Genomic DNA, 20,211 nt, shown 5'->3' on the forward strand with positions numbered 1-20,211 from the left:
TCTTTATTTTTTTTAAAGACTTCGTCGGCAGTTGCCGGTGTTATGGAGGGGCCTCCCGCATGATCTGGCTCCAGTAGCTGTTCCGGCGTGTGGGGGCGGTCACTGTTTGGTTGAGAAAGTTCTGTGTCAGATCCCGAAGGCGGGGGTGATGCACTTATCGTTGCTGCTGTGTGAATCGCTTCTCTTCTCTTCTGAATTAGTTTTTCTAGGTCTTGAGCGCATTTCGTTAAGTCAGTGCGGATCGAGTTTCTCCTCCGATCCCTCCTGATGCGGCTGCGCTTGGGTCTAGGTGGTGGTCCCGCTCGTTCTGATGCTCCACCAGGTGACAGCCCAGATGTCTCAAGCCATTCCCATGCTGCCTCAGGGGTGGAGAAGAAGTGTGTTTTTCCTCCTGACACAACACGTAGCATGGCTGGAAATAACAGAGAGTAAGTCAGGTCTAGGGAGCGCAGCTTGCGCTTCAAGGGCAGGTAGGAGGCTCTATCTCTTTGTACCGCTAGGGTATAATCAGGAAATAGCAAGATCTGCACGTTGTCTATTTGGGGGGGTGGGCCGCCTCTCACCGCTCTTAGTATAATGTCCCTATCTGCGTAGTGGAGTAGGCGAATGATGAATGGGCGTGGAGTGTTGCCCGGTGGTCTTGGCCGGGCCGGGATGCGGTGCGCACGTTCCACAGAGAAGAAAGGAGTCAGTTCGCCCTCCTGTACCAATCCCCGCAACCAGCTTTCGGAGTAGGTCACAGGGTCGTGGTCTTCAATGCCTTCTGGCAGATTCACTACCCAAATGTTGTTTCTCCTAGAGCGGCCTTCTGCGTCTTCGACTCGACGTTCTAGAGCTGTGACCCTGGCTTGCATGTCTTCCATTCCTGTCTTCAGTTGGGTGGTCGTGGGTATTAATTCGTTTACTGTGGCCTCAATCTCTTTGGTTCTATCTGTGAGATTGCGATGATCCGCGTGGAGAAGGACAAGGTCGCCCGCCACTTTATCAATTTTGGCTTCCAGTGATGTACGGGCGCATTCCAGTGAGTCTCCGATGCGTTCCACTGCTGCCAGCACTGCGTCGAGTTTTTGGCTGTCTTGGTTTGGCGAGTCTTGTATTTTCCCAGTTCCTGCTCCTGAGCGCAGTCGACCCGTTCCGGCCATGGTCTCGTTTATTTGGGGAGGGAGGAGTGAAAGTACTGCTTAGTCTCAGGTCATTGATGTCCGTTTTGTCGGATATCGTATAAGCTTTACGCTCTGGTTTAGGTTCATCTAGACCGACAAGGGGGGAGTTAGGTGAGTAGTTTGCCAATGGGATCACACAGATCTGTTCCAAGTCGCGTCTCCCGCGTTCACCACCACTCCGTGATAATATTCTCCCCTAGTGGCCTACCTAGTAAGGAATCGCAGTTTGTGACACTTCCAGCGTAGTGGTTTGCACGTCCTTGCTCGTTAGTTTGCACTTGATCTTTGGTGGATTTTCTGTTCACCGGATGCTGGAAGGGCGTAGACGGGCCCGCTTGTCTAGGGGATGACAGCCCCCCTGCACAGCACGAGCAGCCCGGTTAGGTGGTTCGAATGACTCCCATGAGTTCACAGGAGCTTTTGCTTATTTATCACTTTGAGGCGCCTGGGTGCCCGGGGGGAGAATCTTCTTTTGCGCGTGGTGCTGGCAGCATAGGGCACGCTAGTTCTTTTTCTTACTTGATTGCCAGGTGGGTGTTGCCTCCTCCCTCTATGTCAATTTCGCTGGTCTCCAGGGGGGGTTTCCCGGTGGAATTTAGGCCCATATTCTGGCCCAGGACTGCATTGCTTGTTTTCACCTTTGGCTTGGGTTGCTTCAGGGTCTAGTCCATTTATATGGTGATTTTGTGATGGGCCGCTCGTCCCTCCGGATTGCCCAAGCTTGCATCTGCCTCTCACGCGCAGTTCGGGGGGGGTCCTCAGCTCAGGTCCAGGGCGCCCAGGCCGCTCCTAATGCCCCCTCTTCCCCAGGTGTCCCGCTCCAACTCCCAACATCAGGTCGCAGCCCGTGCGGACACGTACATTCACTCAGCTCGTGTTGCCTCTCACCTGGAAGCCGTTGTGTCTCGAAGACCGGTCACAGCCCACGCGGACACAAAGCCGGTTCAGGTGCCTTTTTTATCCTAGGAGGTCACCGGTTCCTCAAGAATTCGAATCACTCGCCTGTAGTGTGGTCCTCAGGGGTGGACTATCGTTGCCCCGCTGCAGGCCCTCAGGTTTCCGTTCTTTATAACCTTGTAGCTCCGCTCCGATCTCGGGCCCTCGTGCGTTGTCCACGCGGCTTAGGGTCCGGTCATAGCCCGGTAAGGGACGCTTTGGTTTTTCCTTCTTCTTCTGACCCGCGAGGGTGTAGCGCTATCCAGTTATTGTAAAGCGCCAGGGAATCCACCGCCGGCATGTCCAGCACCCCAGATCCGCAGGGTCCGATCCTACTCCCAGGCTCCGGACGGAGTCCGTGCAGTCAGAGGGGTCCCGCGTCACACGTCTCCTCCTTCTCGTAGACGCTCCAGTTCACAGTTCAGGGGTCAGGTGTGGCTCGGGGGGTCGCAAGCCAATTCTGTGCATATTTAAAGAGTTCCTCGCTCTTCCAGCGCCAAGGCCCAGGGCCCCGGCCTCCAGTGCGGCCTTCGCGGCTGCAGCGCCGATTCATCGCTGCGGAGCGCCGAGGGTCCGTTCACGGCGCTTTCGGTTCGTTGAGTCTCACCTGTTCCATTTCGAGCCTCGGGGGAGTGAGATGCCCCCCTGCCCACCTTGATTTGAGTCGGATTATCCGGACGCGATGCGGAGCTCTAAAAGCTCACGTCCGCCATGTTTGGCAGCTTGGCCATGCCCCCCCTCACCCACACCACATCATGGCACCACAACAACACCCCAGGTTTTCTGAGGAGGAGCTCAGGGTCATGGTGGAGGAAATCGTCCGGGTATAGCCACGGCTATTCGGATCACTGGTGCAGCACACCTCCATTGCTAGGAAGATGGAGCTATGGCGCAGAATCGTCGACACGGTCAACGCAGTGGGACAGCATCCAAGAACATGGGATGACATCAGGAAGAGGTGGAACGACCTACGGGGGAAGGTGAGTTCCGTGGTCTCAAGACACCAGATTGCAGTACAGAGGACTGGTGGTGGACCCCCACCTTCTCCCCCACAACTAACAACATGGGAGGAGCAAGTCTTGGCAATACTGCATCCTGAGGGTATTGCAGGAGTAGCAGGAGGAATGGACTCTGGTAAGTCAACTCTTAACTATTATATCCTCCACCCTACCTGCATGCCATCACATACCCCCACCCACCCGCTTAACCCCATCACTCCAACACCTCACATATGTCCTACTATCACAACCCACCCATCCCAACACCAAGCCCTGCATGCAACACCAAAGCAGGGACACCCATCACCAAAGCATGTCCACTACAGATACCCACACAGACCCCAAACCGAATATCACACAAGGACCTAGACAAGAATGCAAGCACTGGAGTACAGGGTCACTCACCCATTGCACATGATGGCACACACAGATGCAATAATCATGCCTTTACACCCCTGCAGGAACCCTACCCAACGTCACCGGACAGGAGGTTCCAGACATATCTAGTCCCCCCACAGAAGAGGCCTACAGTGATGACAGCATCTCTGCACAACTGGATCAAGATGACCAGCCCGGCCCACCTGGGACCTCTGGACAGTTGGTTCCCCTGACACTGGCACAAGCCACCACAGAGCCTCCCCCCTCAGGAAACAACAGCACAGCACCCACACAGCGGGCCCATCCCTCTCTCCCCAGGACACGTCAAGCAGCAGTGTGTCCACCACTACAGGAAACCCAGGCAAACCCACCACCCCAAGAAAATCAGGGACCTGGGGGCAGCAGCAGTGGGCACACGGTTCAGGGGACAGAGGAACAGGAAAACAGGGGAACTGGAAGGACAGTTGTGCGACAGGGGGAGGACAGGCCCAGGGAACCCACTCTCCACGAGGCCCTCTCCAACATCATGGGAGCGTACCATCATTCCCAGGAGACGATGGCAACGGTACTGGCAAACTTTCAGGAGACCCAGTGACTGCAGGAGGAACACTATCTGGGGATTAGGGAGGAACTGAAGTCCATTAACACCACCCTGGTCACCATTGTAGGGGTGCTGAAGGACCTTGTCAACACCAGGAGGGACACTGTGGCACAACAAGGGGCCCCTGACACTAGCCTGGATGATGAACAGCCCTCCACCTCCGCCGGCGCTAGTGGACAGGAGGCACCGCCACAGGACTACGACACCAGCACCCCACCCCCTGCAGATGGACAGCCACCCCGCAAACGATCCCTGAGATCCAGAAACAAGACAGAGAACATTGCCAAGACCCCCCCCAATAAATGAGACCCCCCTGAATGTCACCCTTCTGTCCCACTTTGTTACCCTGTCCATCCTTCAACTGCCCTTGCTCCACTTTCTATGCCCCTTTGGGCAATGCACCTGTGAAACAAATAGACTGGACTCTGCCATGGACATTCCTCCACCATCACCCCTGCCCATTTTACAACCCCCTCCACTTATTTGCACAGAAATAAACACACATCAATCACAAAACAATCTGGAGTCAGTCTGTGCTTTCACTAATGTGCAATTGCTATAACTATGGAATATAGCAATGTCAATTTAATTGTCCACATACCGATGAAACACAGCTGCAGGTCTGGAGGAAATATAGCAGAGGGCACAAAGTGGGACCCACATCTGTTAAATGGAAAGGCAAAGTGAGAAGTCAGGGTCCATACACTGGGTGAAAATGAAAGACTTCTGATAGCTCAAACAATAGTATGAGATGTGTGAGGCAGTGACATCTTACCTGTGTCTCACTGGACGTATTGCTGGATAACGTTGTTTCTGTTGTCGATATCCTCTTCTTCTGCCTCCTCTTCTTCACTGTCCACAGGCTCCACAGCTGCCACAAGAACTCCAGCTGGACCATCCTCCTGCAGAAAAGGCACCTGTTGTCGCAAAGCCAGGTTGTGCAGCATACAGCAGGCCACGATGATCTGGCACACCTTCCTTGGTGAGTAGTAGAGAGATCACACTGAGAGAGAATATATGGGAGAGAGGGGGCAAGCGAAGAACACAACCGTACTCGGCTCCCAAAATCAATACAAAATCACAACAGGGAGTACGGCGTTCTTGTGATGTACCGGGGGTGGGTCAATGGTGTATCAATTGTAACACTGAACCCCTCGTTATCCTCAGCTAGAGGCGAGATATGGGTGGACTGTGGTGTTGTGTGGGGTCTGGTGAGGGGAGGAGGGGAATTTCCTTTACGGACTAGGTGGTCTCACACACTATATAGTGTCATGCTTCATCATATGACCACCTAGCCCCACCCAGGTAGGGCAATGCCACCTGGGCGGACTCAACCTCACTGTTAAAGGAACAGGAGGGAGTGCGTAAATTAATTCTGGTTCTGGAAAAAGGGATCCAGCTAGACTAAGAAATAAAAACACCTAAACATTCCATTGTCGACAGGTCCACCAGTGGTCTGTACACCGGAGGATGCCACCATCTCATCACCTGCCCCACCGGACGTGCCCTATGGAGGAGAACAGCGAGCAGAGAGTCAGCCTACACTGAGGTATCACAAAATGTCATTTGCACACACTTATTAATCCACAATGTGCCTGTTACTGTGTGTATGCAAGGCCTAGATAGGTGTGACGCAGTTATTATTAATGCCATGTGGCCCCCTGAAATGGCGGCTGCCTGACCTGTAAGGTGGGACAAGGGCATATGAGGTAACTGCGCTGGCGATCTACACCGTCGCGGTAGGTAAACCCTATGGGTCTGAGAAGCCAATGACGATGTACGCCGGCGGTGCGCACCACGTGACTGCCATTTTCTATCTGTTCACTGACTTGATACCTGACCTTCAACAGGAGAGGACCTACACTGCAAGTGCTGCTGTGACCTCAGTCTGGAAGCGACGATGGCTCATGTGTCTGGGGAAAGAGCCCTTGCCTTCACTTCGGAGGAGTTGGAGAAATTAGTGGATGGGGTCCTCCCCCAGTACACACAACTGTACGGTCCTCCAGACACACAGGTGAGTACTCTGTGAGCATGCTGCATGGGCAATGCCTGTTTGGAGTGGTGTGGATGGAAGATACATGGGGGGGTCGGGGAGTGTATGTGCGTCAGGGCCCACTGCCGGAAAAGATGGGAGGACATTCGCCGCTGGAGCAAGAAGACGGCGGAGGCCCAGCTGGGGATGGCCTCCCAACGTGGGAGGGGTGCCCGTCGCACCATGACCACCCTGATGTTCCGGATCCTGGCGGTGGCATATCCTGAGTTGGATGGGCACTTGAGGGCATCACAGCAGCCACAAGGGGGTGAATACAGTCACATTCATCTGACTCTGTGCGGATTACGAGGTGTCTGGGTGGGGGAGGTGGGCAGTCGGTTCCCCTAGGCAAGGGCGAGCTTGGTAGGCAAGGTCCCTTGAGAGGCAGGTTCAGTGGAACCCCAACCCCACTAGTGGTTAGTGCCATCTACACATAGTCTGGCTCCTGTGACTTCCATGTGTGCAGCAATCAGGCTTAGGCCTTGTACCCCATGGCCATGTGAATAATCTAGGAACAATAAGTGCATGGCGTAGTGCAGAGGGCTGCTGTGTCTGTAGTGTTCGCCAACGGTAGTGGTGTTGCATGCACTGAACATGTCTTTCTTCTGTCTTTCCCCCGTCTTTTTGTGGTCTCCCTGTTCTTGTGTGCAATAACATCATCAGGAGGAGGAGCAGTGGCACCGGATCAGGAGGCAGCTGCATCCCACTTGGTCCAGGAGGGCAAAACAACGGAGTCAGAAGCCACCAGTGGGACGGAGGGCGACGGGAGCTCCACGGCGGGGACACGAGGTGACAGCAGTGACAGCGACTCCTCCTCTGATGGGAGCTCCCTTGTGGTGGCGGGTCCCTCTGTATCCCCTGCATCTAAAGGCACAGCCGCCACCCACCCTACCAGCACCGCCCTCCCAGCAGCCCCTCAGAGTGTGTCCCGTGCACGCTCGCCCAGGAGGGTGGGCATCTCCTTCACCCCAGGCACCTCAGGCCCTGCCCCAGTCAGCCCTGCTGCCCTCATTGAGGAGGCTATTAACCTCCTGAGATCCCTCACTGTTGGGAAGTCTACCATTCTGAATGCCATCCAGGGTGCTGAGAGGCATTTGCAACAAACAAATGCATACCTGGAGGGCATTTATTCTGGCCAGGCAGCCCAACAGAGAGCATTTCAGGCTCTGGCCTCAGCACTGATGGCAGCCATTGTCCCTGTGGCCAGCCTCCCCCCTCCAACTTCCTCCACCCAGATCCAATCCCCTGTACCTCAGCCTATCCCAAGCACACCATCAGACCAGCATGCACCCACCTCAACACACAAAAGTGGCTCTGGCAAACATAAGCACCACACATCCCACAGGCACTCACACAAGCATCATACCCATGCAGACATACCAACATCCACTGCCTCCACTGTGTCCCCCTCCTCCATGTCTCCCTCCTCCCTCCCAGTCTCGTCTCCACTCACACCTGCATGCACTACATCTTCAGCCACTACCTCCATCACCAGCACGCCCATCACCACACACCGCTCAAGTGCACTCACCACCCCCACTACCATTCACACATCCCCTGTGTCCTCTCCCAGTGTGTCAGTGAGCCCTCACATACGCAGGCACACACCCACCCAACAGCCATCCACCTCACAACAGCCTCCAGCCCATGCACCTTCACCCAAATTCAGCAGACGTACACCTCCTACAACCACTACCTCTTCCTCCATTCCCAAACCCCCTCCATCTACCCGTCCCAGTGTGTCCAAAAAGCTTTTCCTGGGTAATACTGACCTCTTCCCTACACCTCCCCCCGTCCGTCCACTAGGGCCAGGCTTTCCAGGTCCCAACCCAGCACCTTAGCCACCACATCCCCAGGCACAGTGGTGCCAGCAACTGTGGGCTATTGGAGTGCGCCAACAATCAGGGCTGCCAGTGTGCCACGGAGCGAGGTCAAGGACATTCCGCCACCTGCCAAGCTAAAAAAGTTGCCCACATCCCAGAGGGAGAAGCAGAAAACACCTGCCACCAAGGGGTCAGGGAAAACGAAAGGGGATAGTGGAAAGACAGCTGTGCCATCATCAAAGGTGGGGAAGCGCCAGAAACTGAAGAGCAGGTCAGGAGGGCGCATGGTGGCACCGACTGAGGGACCAGTGTCACACCTTCTTTCCACGTCGACGCCAACCTGTACGGCGGAGATCACCGCCATCTGCACTGCCACCTGCACCACTGCCACAGAGCCCACCGCCAGCACCGCCGCAACTGACACCGCCGCAAGCACCGCCAGCGGCCCGAGACATCCTGAGCCACTGGCACCACCGCAGACATGGCTGCCATCCCCAGTGGTCAGTCGTCCAAGGCTGGTGGTGAGCTCCAGGAGCCTGGGCAGCTTCCATGAAGCATCACTTTCAGTGGAGAAAGACATCCACTACCTCAGTCCTTGGCAGGATGAAGCACTCTGGGCACAAAGCCCCCTCCAGACCCAGTGGAGTATCACATGCACTACCTCTGTCCTTGGAAGGATGCAGCACTCTGGGCACATAGCCTGCTCCAGAACCAGTGGAGTATCACATCTACTTCCTCTGTCCTTAGTAGGATGAAGCACTCTGGGCACAAAGTCCCCTCCAGAACCAGTGGAGTATCACATCCACTACCTCTGTCCTTGGCAGGATGAGGCACTCTGGGCACAAAGCCCCCTCTAGAACCAGTGGAGTATCACATCCACTTCCTCTGTCCTTGGCAGGATGAAGCACTCTGGGCACAAAGCCCCCTCCAGAACCAGTGGAGAGATAAATCCACTACCTCTGTCCTTGGCAGGATGAAGCACTCTGGGCACAAAGCCCCCTCCAGAACCAGTGGAGTATCACATTCACTTCATCTGTCCTTGGCAGGATGAAGCACTCTGGGCACAAAGCCCCCTCCAGAACCAGTGGAGACTGTTATCCACTTGAGAGACTGTGGCTTTGCACTCCCCAGGATAAAGCAGTGGGCAACCCACCCACTGAAAAGACTTGAGAGACTGTGGCTTTGCACTCCCCAGGATGAAGCAGTGGGCAGCCCACCCACTGAAAAGACTTGCAAGACTGTGGCTTTGCACTCACCAGGATGAAGCAGTGGGCAACCCTCCCACTGGAAGGACTTGAGAGACTGGCTTTGCACTCCCCAGGATAAAGCAGTGGGCAACCCACCCACTGGAAGGACTTGAGAGACTGTGGCTTTGCACTCCCCAGGATAAAGCAGTGGGCAACCCACCCACTTGAGAGACTTGAGAGACTGTGGCTTTGCACTCCCCAGAATACATCAATGGGCATGGAGCCCCCTCGTGGAGCAGTGGCGTCATGCGTTCATCAGGCTGAGGTGTCCCCCCTCCGCCTTAGGTGCCTGTATATTTTCGGTCTGTTGCCCCAGCAGTGTTCTCTCCATTTGGAGTCAGGTGTGTAGTGTGGGCCTCGCCCATGCATTTTGGGCCCAGTGGTCCACGGACAATGATTGGTGCACTATCCGGACTTGTGTAGTTGGTGTACATAATTGTATATACTGGATTTTGAGTTTTGACTACTGGATTTTTATTGATTACCATTGTTCAAATCATTTCCTTTTGTCCTTGCATTATTCAAGGGGGTGTGGGGTGTGTAAATGTAATGTTGCAGCATATATTTGTGTATATTTTATTGTGGTTGATGGTGGGGGTGTTGCGTGTTGCGTGTGTGTGTGTGTCACTCTCTTTTCCCTCCCTCTTCCCCTGTGTTGTAGGTGCAGTACTCACTGTGGTCATTGCCGCCGTCGTTGGAGCTCCTGATAGAGGAGCAGGAAGACCATCGCCGGCAGGATCTGCAGTTCTGGCTCCATGGCGTCCTGGTTCCTCGTGGGGTGTGGAGAGGTGAGTGATTTTCCCATCTGTGTACTGTTTCCGCCGTGTTTTTATTCGCGTTGGTTCCGCCCCGGAAAAGGTGGCGGAATTGCCGGGTTGTGATAGGGTGGGCGGTACATTGTCTTCCGCCTGTCTGTTGGCGGTTACCGCTGCGCTGTTTGTTTGTACCGTCGTAGCTGTCGGAGTGTTAAAGTGGCTATCTATGTTGGCGGTTTCCGCCGTGGTTATGATTCAATTTTTTGCCGCCGGCCTGTTGGCGGTATTACCGCCGCTTTAACACCGACCCCCAGGGTTGTAATGATGGCCAATATCTATGTCACACAATATTTCTGTATATGATATTCTGACATACAATCTTAACGGAAAGTCTTTTAAAAATAATTACCCTGTATTTGTGCTTCTAGAGACTGGGAAATCTCAATTTTTTAACCACATTTTTTTCCCTTTAGACCCCTTGGATTTTCATATTTTCATCTTATGCCCTGAATTGTTCATTTTGTAGTCAATATCCAATTATTTTAAAGGAATAAGAAAAGTTATTGTGTCACAAGGTGAATGTTTTACACACAATTGTGGTATTACATGTCTCAAGCGATATATATCGTTATTATAAAGCGTGTTTACCTCCTATAAATTATTTACGATTTCCCTGGAATGCAGCAATTCTGCATGTGTTTTTAAATATACTGTATATGCATTCTTTCTGAAGATGATAGGGACTTTGTATGTTTTGTGAGGAAAGTGTGATTTGTGTTTGCACTGAGTGTTACCAAATCTCTGGCGTTTGTAGGTGATAGGATGTTCCTTCTTCCTGTGTACTGTATTTTCCTGTGCAGCACAGAGATTTAATATGTTCTCTAAAGGCCTGAAATTGTCTCCATGAGCATATGGCAGGCGTATGATTTTCAGGTCTGACTTGACAGTGCAGCCGTTTGCAATACCTACTGTTATCATTTTCACAACATATACATGGAGTGAGCTTTGGCGCCACCCAGAGGACTTTTAACCTCTCATCTTCCTGTGCACTGCATGAGGAACTATTTTATATGAGAAATGTACAATTATCACTCTGTCACATTGAATTATTTATCTTCTATATGCATTATAGGCAGAAAGCATTCCCTTTGTCCGAGAACGTGCAAACCTAACGGGGGCTTTAATGTGATAAACAACCTTTGTGCATGGAATGCCTGTAAACAGAGTTCGTGAATGTTTGTGTTTACATATATTGGCCAATTAATTCCAGGCCTATTGGCTTTGCCGGTGGTTCTTCACTAATCTTGTGGCATGAAGGAAGTTTAAACATGGGAACAATCGACTCTGATTAGCTCCATCTACTTTCACAGAGAAGAATGTACACAAAACGTTTTTTTTTTTTTTTACAAATAGCTGCAAAAGGAATTTAAACAAAAGGTTAGACAAAATAGCTAAACCTCAAAATAACGTATTGAAACTCTTACCTTTCAAACTCATGTCATATTTGCCGATATCTACTCTCCCAAACGCTATTAGTCACTAAGCTATTTCAATATGTTCTTTTGATGTGAAGGTGTTTAATTCCAGCTATTATTCAATTTGGTATTTTTCTCACTGTATTATTTGTGAATGTGGTTTATTATTTAGCATGAGTTCTGTTGCACTACTGCTAGTGTAAGATGTCAAGCAACATGAAAAGGTGGATGCACGCAGCAGCTGCTCACAGGTCAAAGATCGCACCAGTCACAATTGCCACTTCTTTGTGGCAATAGTTTGGAGACATATATGGACAAGGGGGTCAAAGGACTCATGCTGCACCCTAATGAAGAGAACAGAATAGTCCAAAGCCTGTTTGGAGTTACCTGTGTTCCCTTCTGGAGGGGGCCTCTCCTGGCAGTTCAGGATGAACAGTTCGCATTAGGAGCAGGGTCAGTACTCATTTGCATAAGGTGGGCCTCTGTCTAGAGTAGCATTGTGGGTGATCGCTAGCGGCTGACATTAATTCAAGTATTCCATTCATCTCCTTGTTTGTTGCAATTGATGCCCTAAGTGTGATGGTTTTGCCAGGGCGTGGGTCTTGTGCTCACTGTGCTATAGGATTCAACCTGTACCCTGCTGAAGAGGCCAAAACAGGTTGAAAACATCTGAGGTTCCTTGTGTTCCCTTCTGAAGGGGCCCTTGCCTGGCAGTTTGGGAAGGACTTCTCCCGGAGGGGGGAGGTTCAGCAATGATTTGCATTAGGCAGGCCTCTGCCTAGAGTGCCATGGTGGGCAAACAATGATGCACAGGAATGTGGCCCAAGCAATCACCTGTGGTTTAGATTAATTCAAGCAATCTATCCATCCCCTTATTAGTGGCTCTTATACACCAAGCTGATTATCTACAATAAAAACCCAAATTGCACTAATGGATCAATTAGATTACAAACTGATAATAGGGATTGAAAAAAGGAAAATTAAAATTATACATAAATACCCAAATTGTTTTGTGTCAAAGATTGGCACATTCTCGTGAATAGTAATCAAGCAGACAGAAGCAGAGAGCTAATAAAACAACCAATCAGATTCTATAAATTAAGAACACCGAATTTAAAAGGTATGCTTAGAACATTCAGACAATAGATCATAAAGCGTGTAAATCAAGAAGATTCAGATGAAGGATAACACTGAGAGCCTCACTGGATCATCTCGTCTTCATTTGTGGAGCCAGGGGGCCTCTTACCTGGTGAGTTGGTGATCGAGGCATGGAAGCAGCTAAAATTGATGAGGGCGTAGGAACAGAGGAAGAAGTTTGAGATTATTGGGGCAATCGTGTTCAGTTCAGCTGTGGGGATGAAAAAACAGAAGTTGTTTATTTAATTGAATCCTGGTCATCTGAAGATGTGGGTGCCTGCAGGGAGACGGTATGAAGAATAAAATCACCCATGGTCATGTATAATTTGTTGCACTTCGATTTTTGCATATTTAAAGGGAGGTTATGTTAGCCCTACTCCTGGCAAAAAGCACTAGATAACCAAGAACAACTGTGCTTAAGAAAGAACTGCCTCCTGAGATAGCCAATGAATACACAACAAGCCATGTTCCAGTCATTGCACTATTCACGCTAGAGGTGCTGTACACAACTGGTCTTCCCTTAGTGGGCTAAATCACATGCACATAGTAATGCATCAACAGGTGCAGTCTTATCCTCCCCAAAGTTATTCAGTTTTTTTACTGTAAAATATTGTCGAAACACTACACTAAAAATATTTTGTGTTTGTGGTTTTATGGTTGAAAGCATCAGCTGCACAATTGATTTATTTGGATACTTTTGGATAATAACACATCCGTGGCCAAACATACTTCCTTCCTTCATTTCTTGTGTAGTATTAATTTTTTAGGCTGGCTTGGACACAGCTTTAACTGCATTCCAATCTCATGTTTTCCCAAAACATCATGATAAAATACTTACATAACTAAACACATATACAGGCTTTCAATCAGCCCTCTTCATCCATTGGTCTCTTCAAGAGTCTTACACATTTAGCTTTCAGCTTGACTCTATTCAATCTGAGTGATGGCATTTTTCTTGTACAAGTCCCCTTCAGTGCCAAGGATGGTTTCTGCGATCTCATTTCATGTTTCTCTTTACTTTTGCAATTGTTCAATTTTAATTCCTTAATTTTGCAAAAAATATACGCACAACACCTTTAGAAAGCAGCATTTTTACTTTTTACTGTTTTTTATTATTGTAAAGATTTATTGCATGTTTGCTAAAAACAAATCAACACAGTTTTGCCAAGACCAGGCCTAATGGCATTGCCAATGCTTATTTACCCTGTATTAAATGAGCACTCCCAGGTGCTCTGTTGTATCAAAGGGTTTGGAAACTAAACACTGCAAAAGTCGGTCTTCTGAAACTATCTAGTTAGACCTAGCCGTCATATGAAAGAGGCAGCATTTAATTGGCATCAAAGAAATAATGAAAACACAATCTAATGATCTTACCAATAAGAATAAAAGCGATTGCAATTAAAAAGGTCAGTAAATAACCCCGGATGGGTTCGTTGTTCTTCCCGTAACCCTTGCCGAAGAACCCGATTATGGGGTACAGGTTATCCTTGCACAGGCACTGTGGACACCAAGCAGAGGAGAGAGATTACACACCTTGAGAACTGCAGTTTGCTTTACATGTACCGTTCATAACTCCAGAAGAGGAGGATGTGCAGGGAGGGCGAACCTGCCCCTCCCCTACGCGTATTAACATCAAGAACATTAAAACGAAATACACATTTAAAAGTAAGGATTAAAGCCAACATCCTTTTATTAGCAAATTTCAATTTTCGGTTCCTTTTGTTTCTGACCAGGAAGAAATATAATACACTAAATGGTTCATCTGAACTATTCACAGGGAAGCAAGTCATATTTAAAAAAAATATGAAACCCCTCCCAAGGTTAATTGAAGGGCAGGCTTCATCTCTCCCGCTCAGTGGAAGCAGGAAGGAGCAGTCAAGGCATAGCCATGAAGGGGTACGTGTGGTAGGACTCTCGGGGACACTTAACACTCGAAACGCAGGCAATAATGTTAATAACTTTCCTGAAAGTTGCAAGACTTCAATTAACAATAAAGGTTTACTAGAGTAGTAAACATTGTCTTCCTCTAAACGTTTGATGAAACCAGTAGCTCTTTGTGGTCCCATTCAAAACTGTTACCAAAAATATATGCAAAGCCAGAACAAAACCCCAGTACTGGCTTGATCTTTGCATGGGTTTCCTGTGAGTGAACCATGTGTTATTAAGCTAGACATCACATGTCCATGTTCTGTGGAAAGTAAGCATTAAACTCAACGCCCGGCCACAAAACCCCAAAGTACGTTGGTGAAGTTGCACCTATTCATTTGGGATGTAACTTGAGAGCTAGCTAGTTAATAATAAATAACTGCATTTGTGTACTACAACACAATGTAATAACTACTTTCTAATAGCAAATATCTTTCTTATACATACTTCAAGAAGGATAGAAGAAAAATGAGTATACAAAAATATAAAGGGTAAATTAGCCTTCGCCTACCTGAAAGACTTTTGGGGCAGAAACTAAGCAGGCCAAGGCAGATGAGAGAGTGGCTCCAAAAATCCCAGCAGTGACCAGTGGGGCAAATCCAGACACCATACTCAAAGTCTGCAAAAGAGCCAAACCTAGATTGTTACAGGGCTAGGAGTGGAGCATTCACAATTCACAAAAACAATCTTTAAAGACGAAAAGTTAATTTATTGTACATGTCCACTTCAGAGACCTAGTGAACAGGGGGAGGAAAGTAGACCAATGGGCGTGAGAGTGGAAATCAAGATAGCGGTCACTGTAGACCAGAAAGGAGAAGTTGGAAGCCAAGACTGTGGGCTCTGGAGAGCAGAGAGAGAGGAAAGAAAGTCACTACTCAGGGTTTCAGAGAGGGAGGATCGGAAGTCCAGTTGGCAAGTGCAGAGGGGAAGGAATGGAGGTCAGAATGCGGCTCACAGGAAACTGGATGGACATCCCGACGAGGAGAAAATCACAACAGAAGAAATGGAAATCAACAGTGGGTGCACAGAACAGCAGACAGGGTGGGGTGTAAGCCAAGATGGGGGTTCTGTGGAAACCAGAGAGGGAACAAGATGGCATGCATTGAAGAGTGGAGGGAAAGGAATGGATGGGGTAACAGAAAAAGGGAAGGAAGGCAGAACTGAAGCAACGCCTCAGGACAGTGGTCGGAGTGCATGAAAGAATGGACGTCAACATGGTGCATTCGTGAAATGGTGGGGGATTTGTAATCAACACGGAGGGGCACGTGGAAGAGTCGAGGGGGGAACTGGAAGTTAATATGAGGTACACAGCAGAGTAGAAGACAAGGAAAAGTAGAGCGGAGTAAGTGGAAGTCAAGAATGAAAGAGTTTGAGGAAGGGCACAATAAGTTGCTATAATGTCACCTACTGTGGCCTTGAAAATATTTGCAGCACAGGGCAATCTGTGTTTAGCCCAATGGTATAATCGTTAAGGTGGCATCGCTGGTACACTATGCGGATATGACTCACTTGTGTCAAAGACAAATGTTGAACAAAGGGTGGTGATATATATATATCATAGAATGAGTTCCCACGTCTGCACCATTGCTATGCTGAGTGTTCCATTGCTCCGGATTGCACAGTACTGTACAAATACCAATATATGCACTCATTTGCTGCATATAAGCAGCATGCCACATTTCAGATAATGATGGATTCTGGAGTTGTCCTGTGTCAAGCATGGTGCATACGAATACATTCAGTTCTGCGTTCAGAATTAGACATAAAGCACACAAATTAAAAAATCAGGACTCTCTCTAGGTGCCTGCCTGCCATGAGACACATGGAGTGTTCCTGATGATATTGGCTGGATAAGGATGCTAATGTTTTATTAAATTCTGGCCATGTATAGCCATGCTGCCCCAATCACTTGCTTCACTTCAGAACCAGATATGGATGATATAATAATACTGAGGTGGCTACAGACGCCATCCTGATGTACTTGAAGCTGTGGAACTAACAGTATTTTCAAAACATAAGTAAACATGTTCAAACCAGCCCCACGTTGTAGGCCACAGATAAAAAAGGTGGCATGTTTGGGCCATTAAAGCCCATCCAGATGGAGTGAAAGTATCTCCTAGCCTACCAGTAAATTCCAGTGTGGCGCAATGGCCAGTTCGGCTCATGCGACACTGAGCCCAGTGTTCCCAGGGAACAGATTACCTTTAGATAGCTGAGATAACTATCTTACTCACTACCTCTCCCATTGCAAACCATAATACACATAGATTATTTTCTGCAATGCTAAGCAGCGCATGTTTTCATGGAGTACTAAGGTGCTCCCACGGTCTGTTTCCTGACACACCACCATGGCACTCATTGGGACTTCTCTTATAACACACCACCACAGTACTCGTAGCCTAGCTCAGCCAGCAGTACTTACAAACTTTACCATAGCATCCTATGGTACTAAGTCATAGCTTGTCTCCTGGCATACTACCGGGGTACTCTCAGTTTATCTCCAGGCTTCCTACCCAGGTACTCACAGCCAACCTCCTGGCATACTACAATATTTAATTACAGTCCGTCTCCTGATGCACCTTCTAAGTTCTAATATACTGATTTCGTGCTCACCAACGTAGCACCCATGTCTTGTCGCCTAACATACTGTAGTGTTAACGGCCTGTGTACTGGCACACATTAGGGGAACTCAATACATGTCGGCTAACATGTGACAACTCTCAGATCCTATCTCCTGCCATTCTACAATACTCACAGACTATTGGAACTTCATCACATCATTCACATCCATTCTTCTGGAACACTGAGGTACACACTACCTTATGACATAGCACAGTATTCAAAGCCTGTCTATAGGAATGCCTGCAGGGCACTGAAAGCCTCTCCAGAAACAAATAATTTCATTTATGGGGCCCTGGGTAATGTTAAAAGATATTCGTCAGAATGCACAGGGGGTGCAATCCCTGTTGCACCATGTTTCAACCTACACAACACTACAAAGGGTCAATGTCCTTCCTCAGGGCTAAGCATGATCCAAATATGAGCAGTACACAGTCAAAGTCAATGTCCTAAATTAGAAAAACATATTCACACCCCTTAGTTATCTAGCAAAATCCTAGCAACACAAAAAATGGAGGTTATACTCATGGTGGCTTTTTTTGCACCCCAACAATAAGTGCAGAAGCAGTGATGCCAGAGAGAAATGGAGTGAGAATACTGCAAACATGAAAAAGTGAGAAGGAGATTGTCCTACACAGGTATAGTCTATTATACAACTTACTGCAGCTATGGGTTAGACATTTGTCATGCTTAGGAGGAGGGGGCTTTCTCTGTACTCAAACACTTAAATAGGTGGAAAATCATGAATGATTGTAAGTTGTTATTTCTATTAATATGTCAAACTGCCTCATAGAATAAAGCCCTAGAATGTAGTTCTCAAACACAATGTCCGTCATATATAACTAAATAATAATAATGGTCACATTCATGTAACGTCAACTCAGGAGTCTTATCTCTTGGTGCTCATTTGCCCCACACACAGTCCTTATTGTGGCCACCTCATTGTGTTACATTTATACTTTGACTACTGTGATCGAGATCATGTCACATTGTGCAATCAAGATCGATTATCTCTCATTAGTCATGCATAGAGAGAGTTCCATACTTTACAAGCATGTTGACTTAAGCCTGATAACTGGCTATTTGGTTATGAATGTCTTCAATCATGCCTATTCAGATAACAAGTGTTACAATGTGGAGTCACAATCATTAGTCTCTTATTTAGTTACGCATCAAGGTATTCTACATATTCAGCGTACATTCACGTCACAAAGATTAAGCTGTATGAGAGAGGGACAAAGCAACATACATGTTGTCTAATTAACATACAAGCACAAGGGGCGCTAAATAGAAGAAAGACATCCTACATCCTTCAGAACACTTAACACATATAACCACAACGAGTATGGTGTATCAAAAAGAGTGCAGAAGAGCCTTGTGTTCCATGTAAAGTGTTCCTAGGTGGACAAAAACAGTTCCAGTAGTTCTGAATGACGATGCCTCAGCACAAACTGTGACATGCTTCATCATAGGCTTCCTCTCCCCACCATGGTAAGTTGGTACTACCAGGACAGACTCAACCTCATGAGTGTGAGGGAGTTCTTGATATATAAAATGCTGGGTAATTCCAGGATTCAGATGCAAATACATTAGGATGACCCTATGTGGATTCCATTTATTATTAGGTGCCACAAGTGTGGTTAAAAGAACTGTTTCTGAGCACTGTGACCCTCACATCTATAGTGTTTTGGTGAGAGGAATGCTTGTAGGCACTATGACCTTCACAACTAATTTTCTACAGAAGTGTTAAAAAAAGTTAGGAGGGATTTATTATCTCTATCTTCATTAGCCCTGGTGAATGCCCAAGACTGTATATTAGGCTAGTTTACAGACAGAAACATGTTGGCAGGAAAATAGTTGTGAGAGTAATAGTGCCTACAAGCATTCCTCTTAATGAAATAAAATAGGTGCCGCACCAGAATTTCAGTGTGTGTGTCTAGTCCTGCAGAGTCCACAGTGTTCAAAGAATGGTGTACGGGTGGGCTCGGGCCCAAGGGCACGCTACTTTGGCAGAGCAGAGGCAGATGGTTATTGGGTTAATGTTCAGCGAATAATAATAAAGGAAGCCGTCTTGTCTTCATGCACCCATCCTACCTGGTACTGGTTGCTCAGTCCGTACTGGCAAGTCTGCTTCTGAGCACAGTTAGTGAAATTCCACCCATAGCTGCAACCCAGCCCTTCACAGTCCATGGAATCAACAGGAACTGTATCATTGAGACTGCCTGAGGCATCCCGGATTACACAGGATCCTGGAAGAAAGAACTCTGTTAACTTTCATCAAGGTAATGTTCACAATTTATGATCCAATACTGTCAATCTAATTATGTTTAACAGACTTACTTGCATCCTACTTGAAACATACATTATTTTACATTTTGTAAGTTAAATCTGATCCCTAAAATATATCCCACAAGGAAGGCCTTTGTCTTACTAATGATATCCCTTGTGTTTGTGCTTTTCTTGAACAGATGCAGTTAGTTTTATAGTATTTTCACAGAAGAGAAATGATAGCCACCTAAGCCTGCCCGCATTTTATTCTCTCCAACATCCATCAATGGACTCTGCTTTGGAAATTCAGCTAGAGCGGTCTTGGCCACATGTTGGCCAGCCTGAGTTCATTCAATTCAAGACCTTCTGTTCATTGGTTAAGAAGTCGTGGGCTGGAGGTAGGCTAATGCCACCCATCCCCATTATGCCTAAACTCGACAGTTGAACGTAAGAATTTCAATTAATGAATTTCTAGAAATCAAAGATAACCTGCAGTATTGGGGTGGAAACTAAGCTACAATCCTAACACACACGATTTCTGTAAATAAGGACATCTGACTGTCTTTAATTCTTAATAGACTGATGTACAAGTAATGTGCATTTGCAAGGTGCACTGAAAAGGACTAGATGACCCATTCAGGTCTCAAAGTGATATAGATTAACAGGGACCGGTGTTACTTCTGAAGACAAACAGAAGATGTTAGAGACTAAGGACCAGATTACGAGGCTGGAGGTCCAAAGACCGCCAGCCTCACGGTGGCTGTGGAACCACCGTGGCTGTGGCGGTCCTACCACTACATTACGAGGTTGGCGGGCACACCTGCCAACCAACCGCCTTACCCACCAAGATTAG

At 48.1% G+C, this 20,211-nt stretch overlaps 1 protein-coding gene across 1 annotated transcript in view; it reads right to left on the reverse strand.

Annotated features, from left to right (window-relative positions):
• The window catches only part of SLC12A3 (solute carrier family 12 member 3), a 251,049-nt gene that overhangs the window by 148,305 nt on the left and 82,533 nt on the right, over positions 1 to 20,211 (reverse strand). Inside the window, exons 10-13 of the mRNA XM_069215813.1 lie at positions 19,185 to 19,339; positions 14,983 to 15,090; positions 13,920 to 14,043; positions 12,655 to 12,756 (exon numbers count right to left, since the gene is read on the reverse strand). Coding sequence (XP_069071914.1) covers positions 12,655 to 12,756; positions 13,920 to 14,043; positions 14,983 to 15,090; positions 19,185 to 19,339 — 489 coding nt within the window. The remainder of the gene's footprint in view (positions 1 to 12,654; positions 12,757 to 13,919; positions 14,044 to 14,982; positions 15,091 to 19,184; positions 19,340 to 20,211) is intronic.

Source organism: Pleurodeles waltl, chromosome 12 (assembly GCF_031143425.1).
Source record: "Pleurodeles waltl isolate 20211129_DDA chromosome 12, aPleWal1.hap1.20221129, whole genome shotgun sequence".
Taxonomy (NCBI): domain Eukaryota; kingdom Metazoa; phylum Chordata; class Amphibia; order Caudata; family Salamandridae; genus Pleurodeles; species Pleurodeles waltl.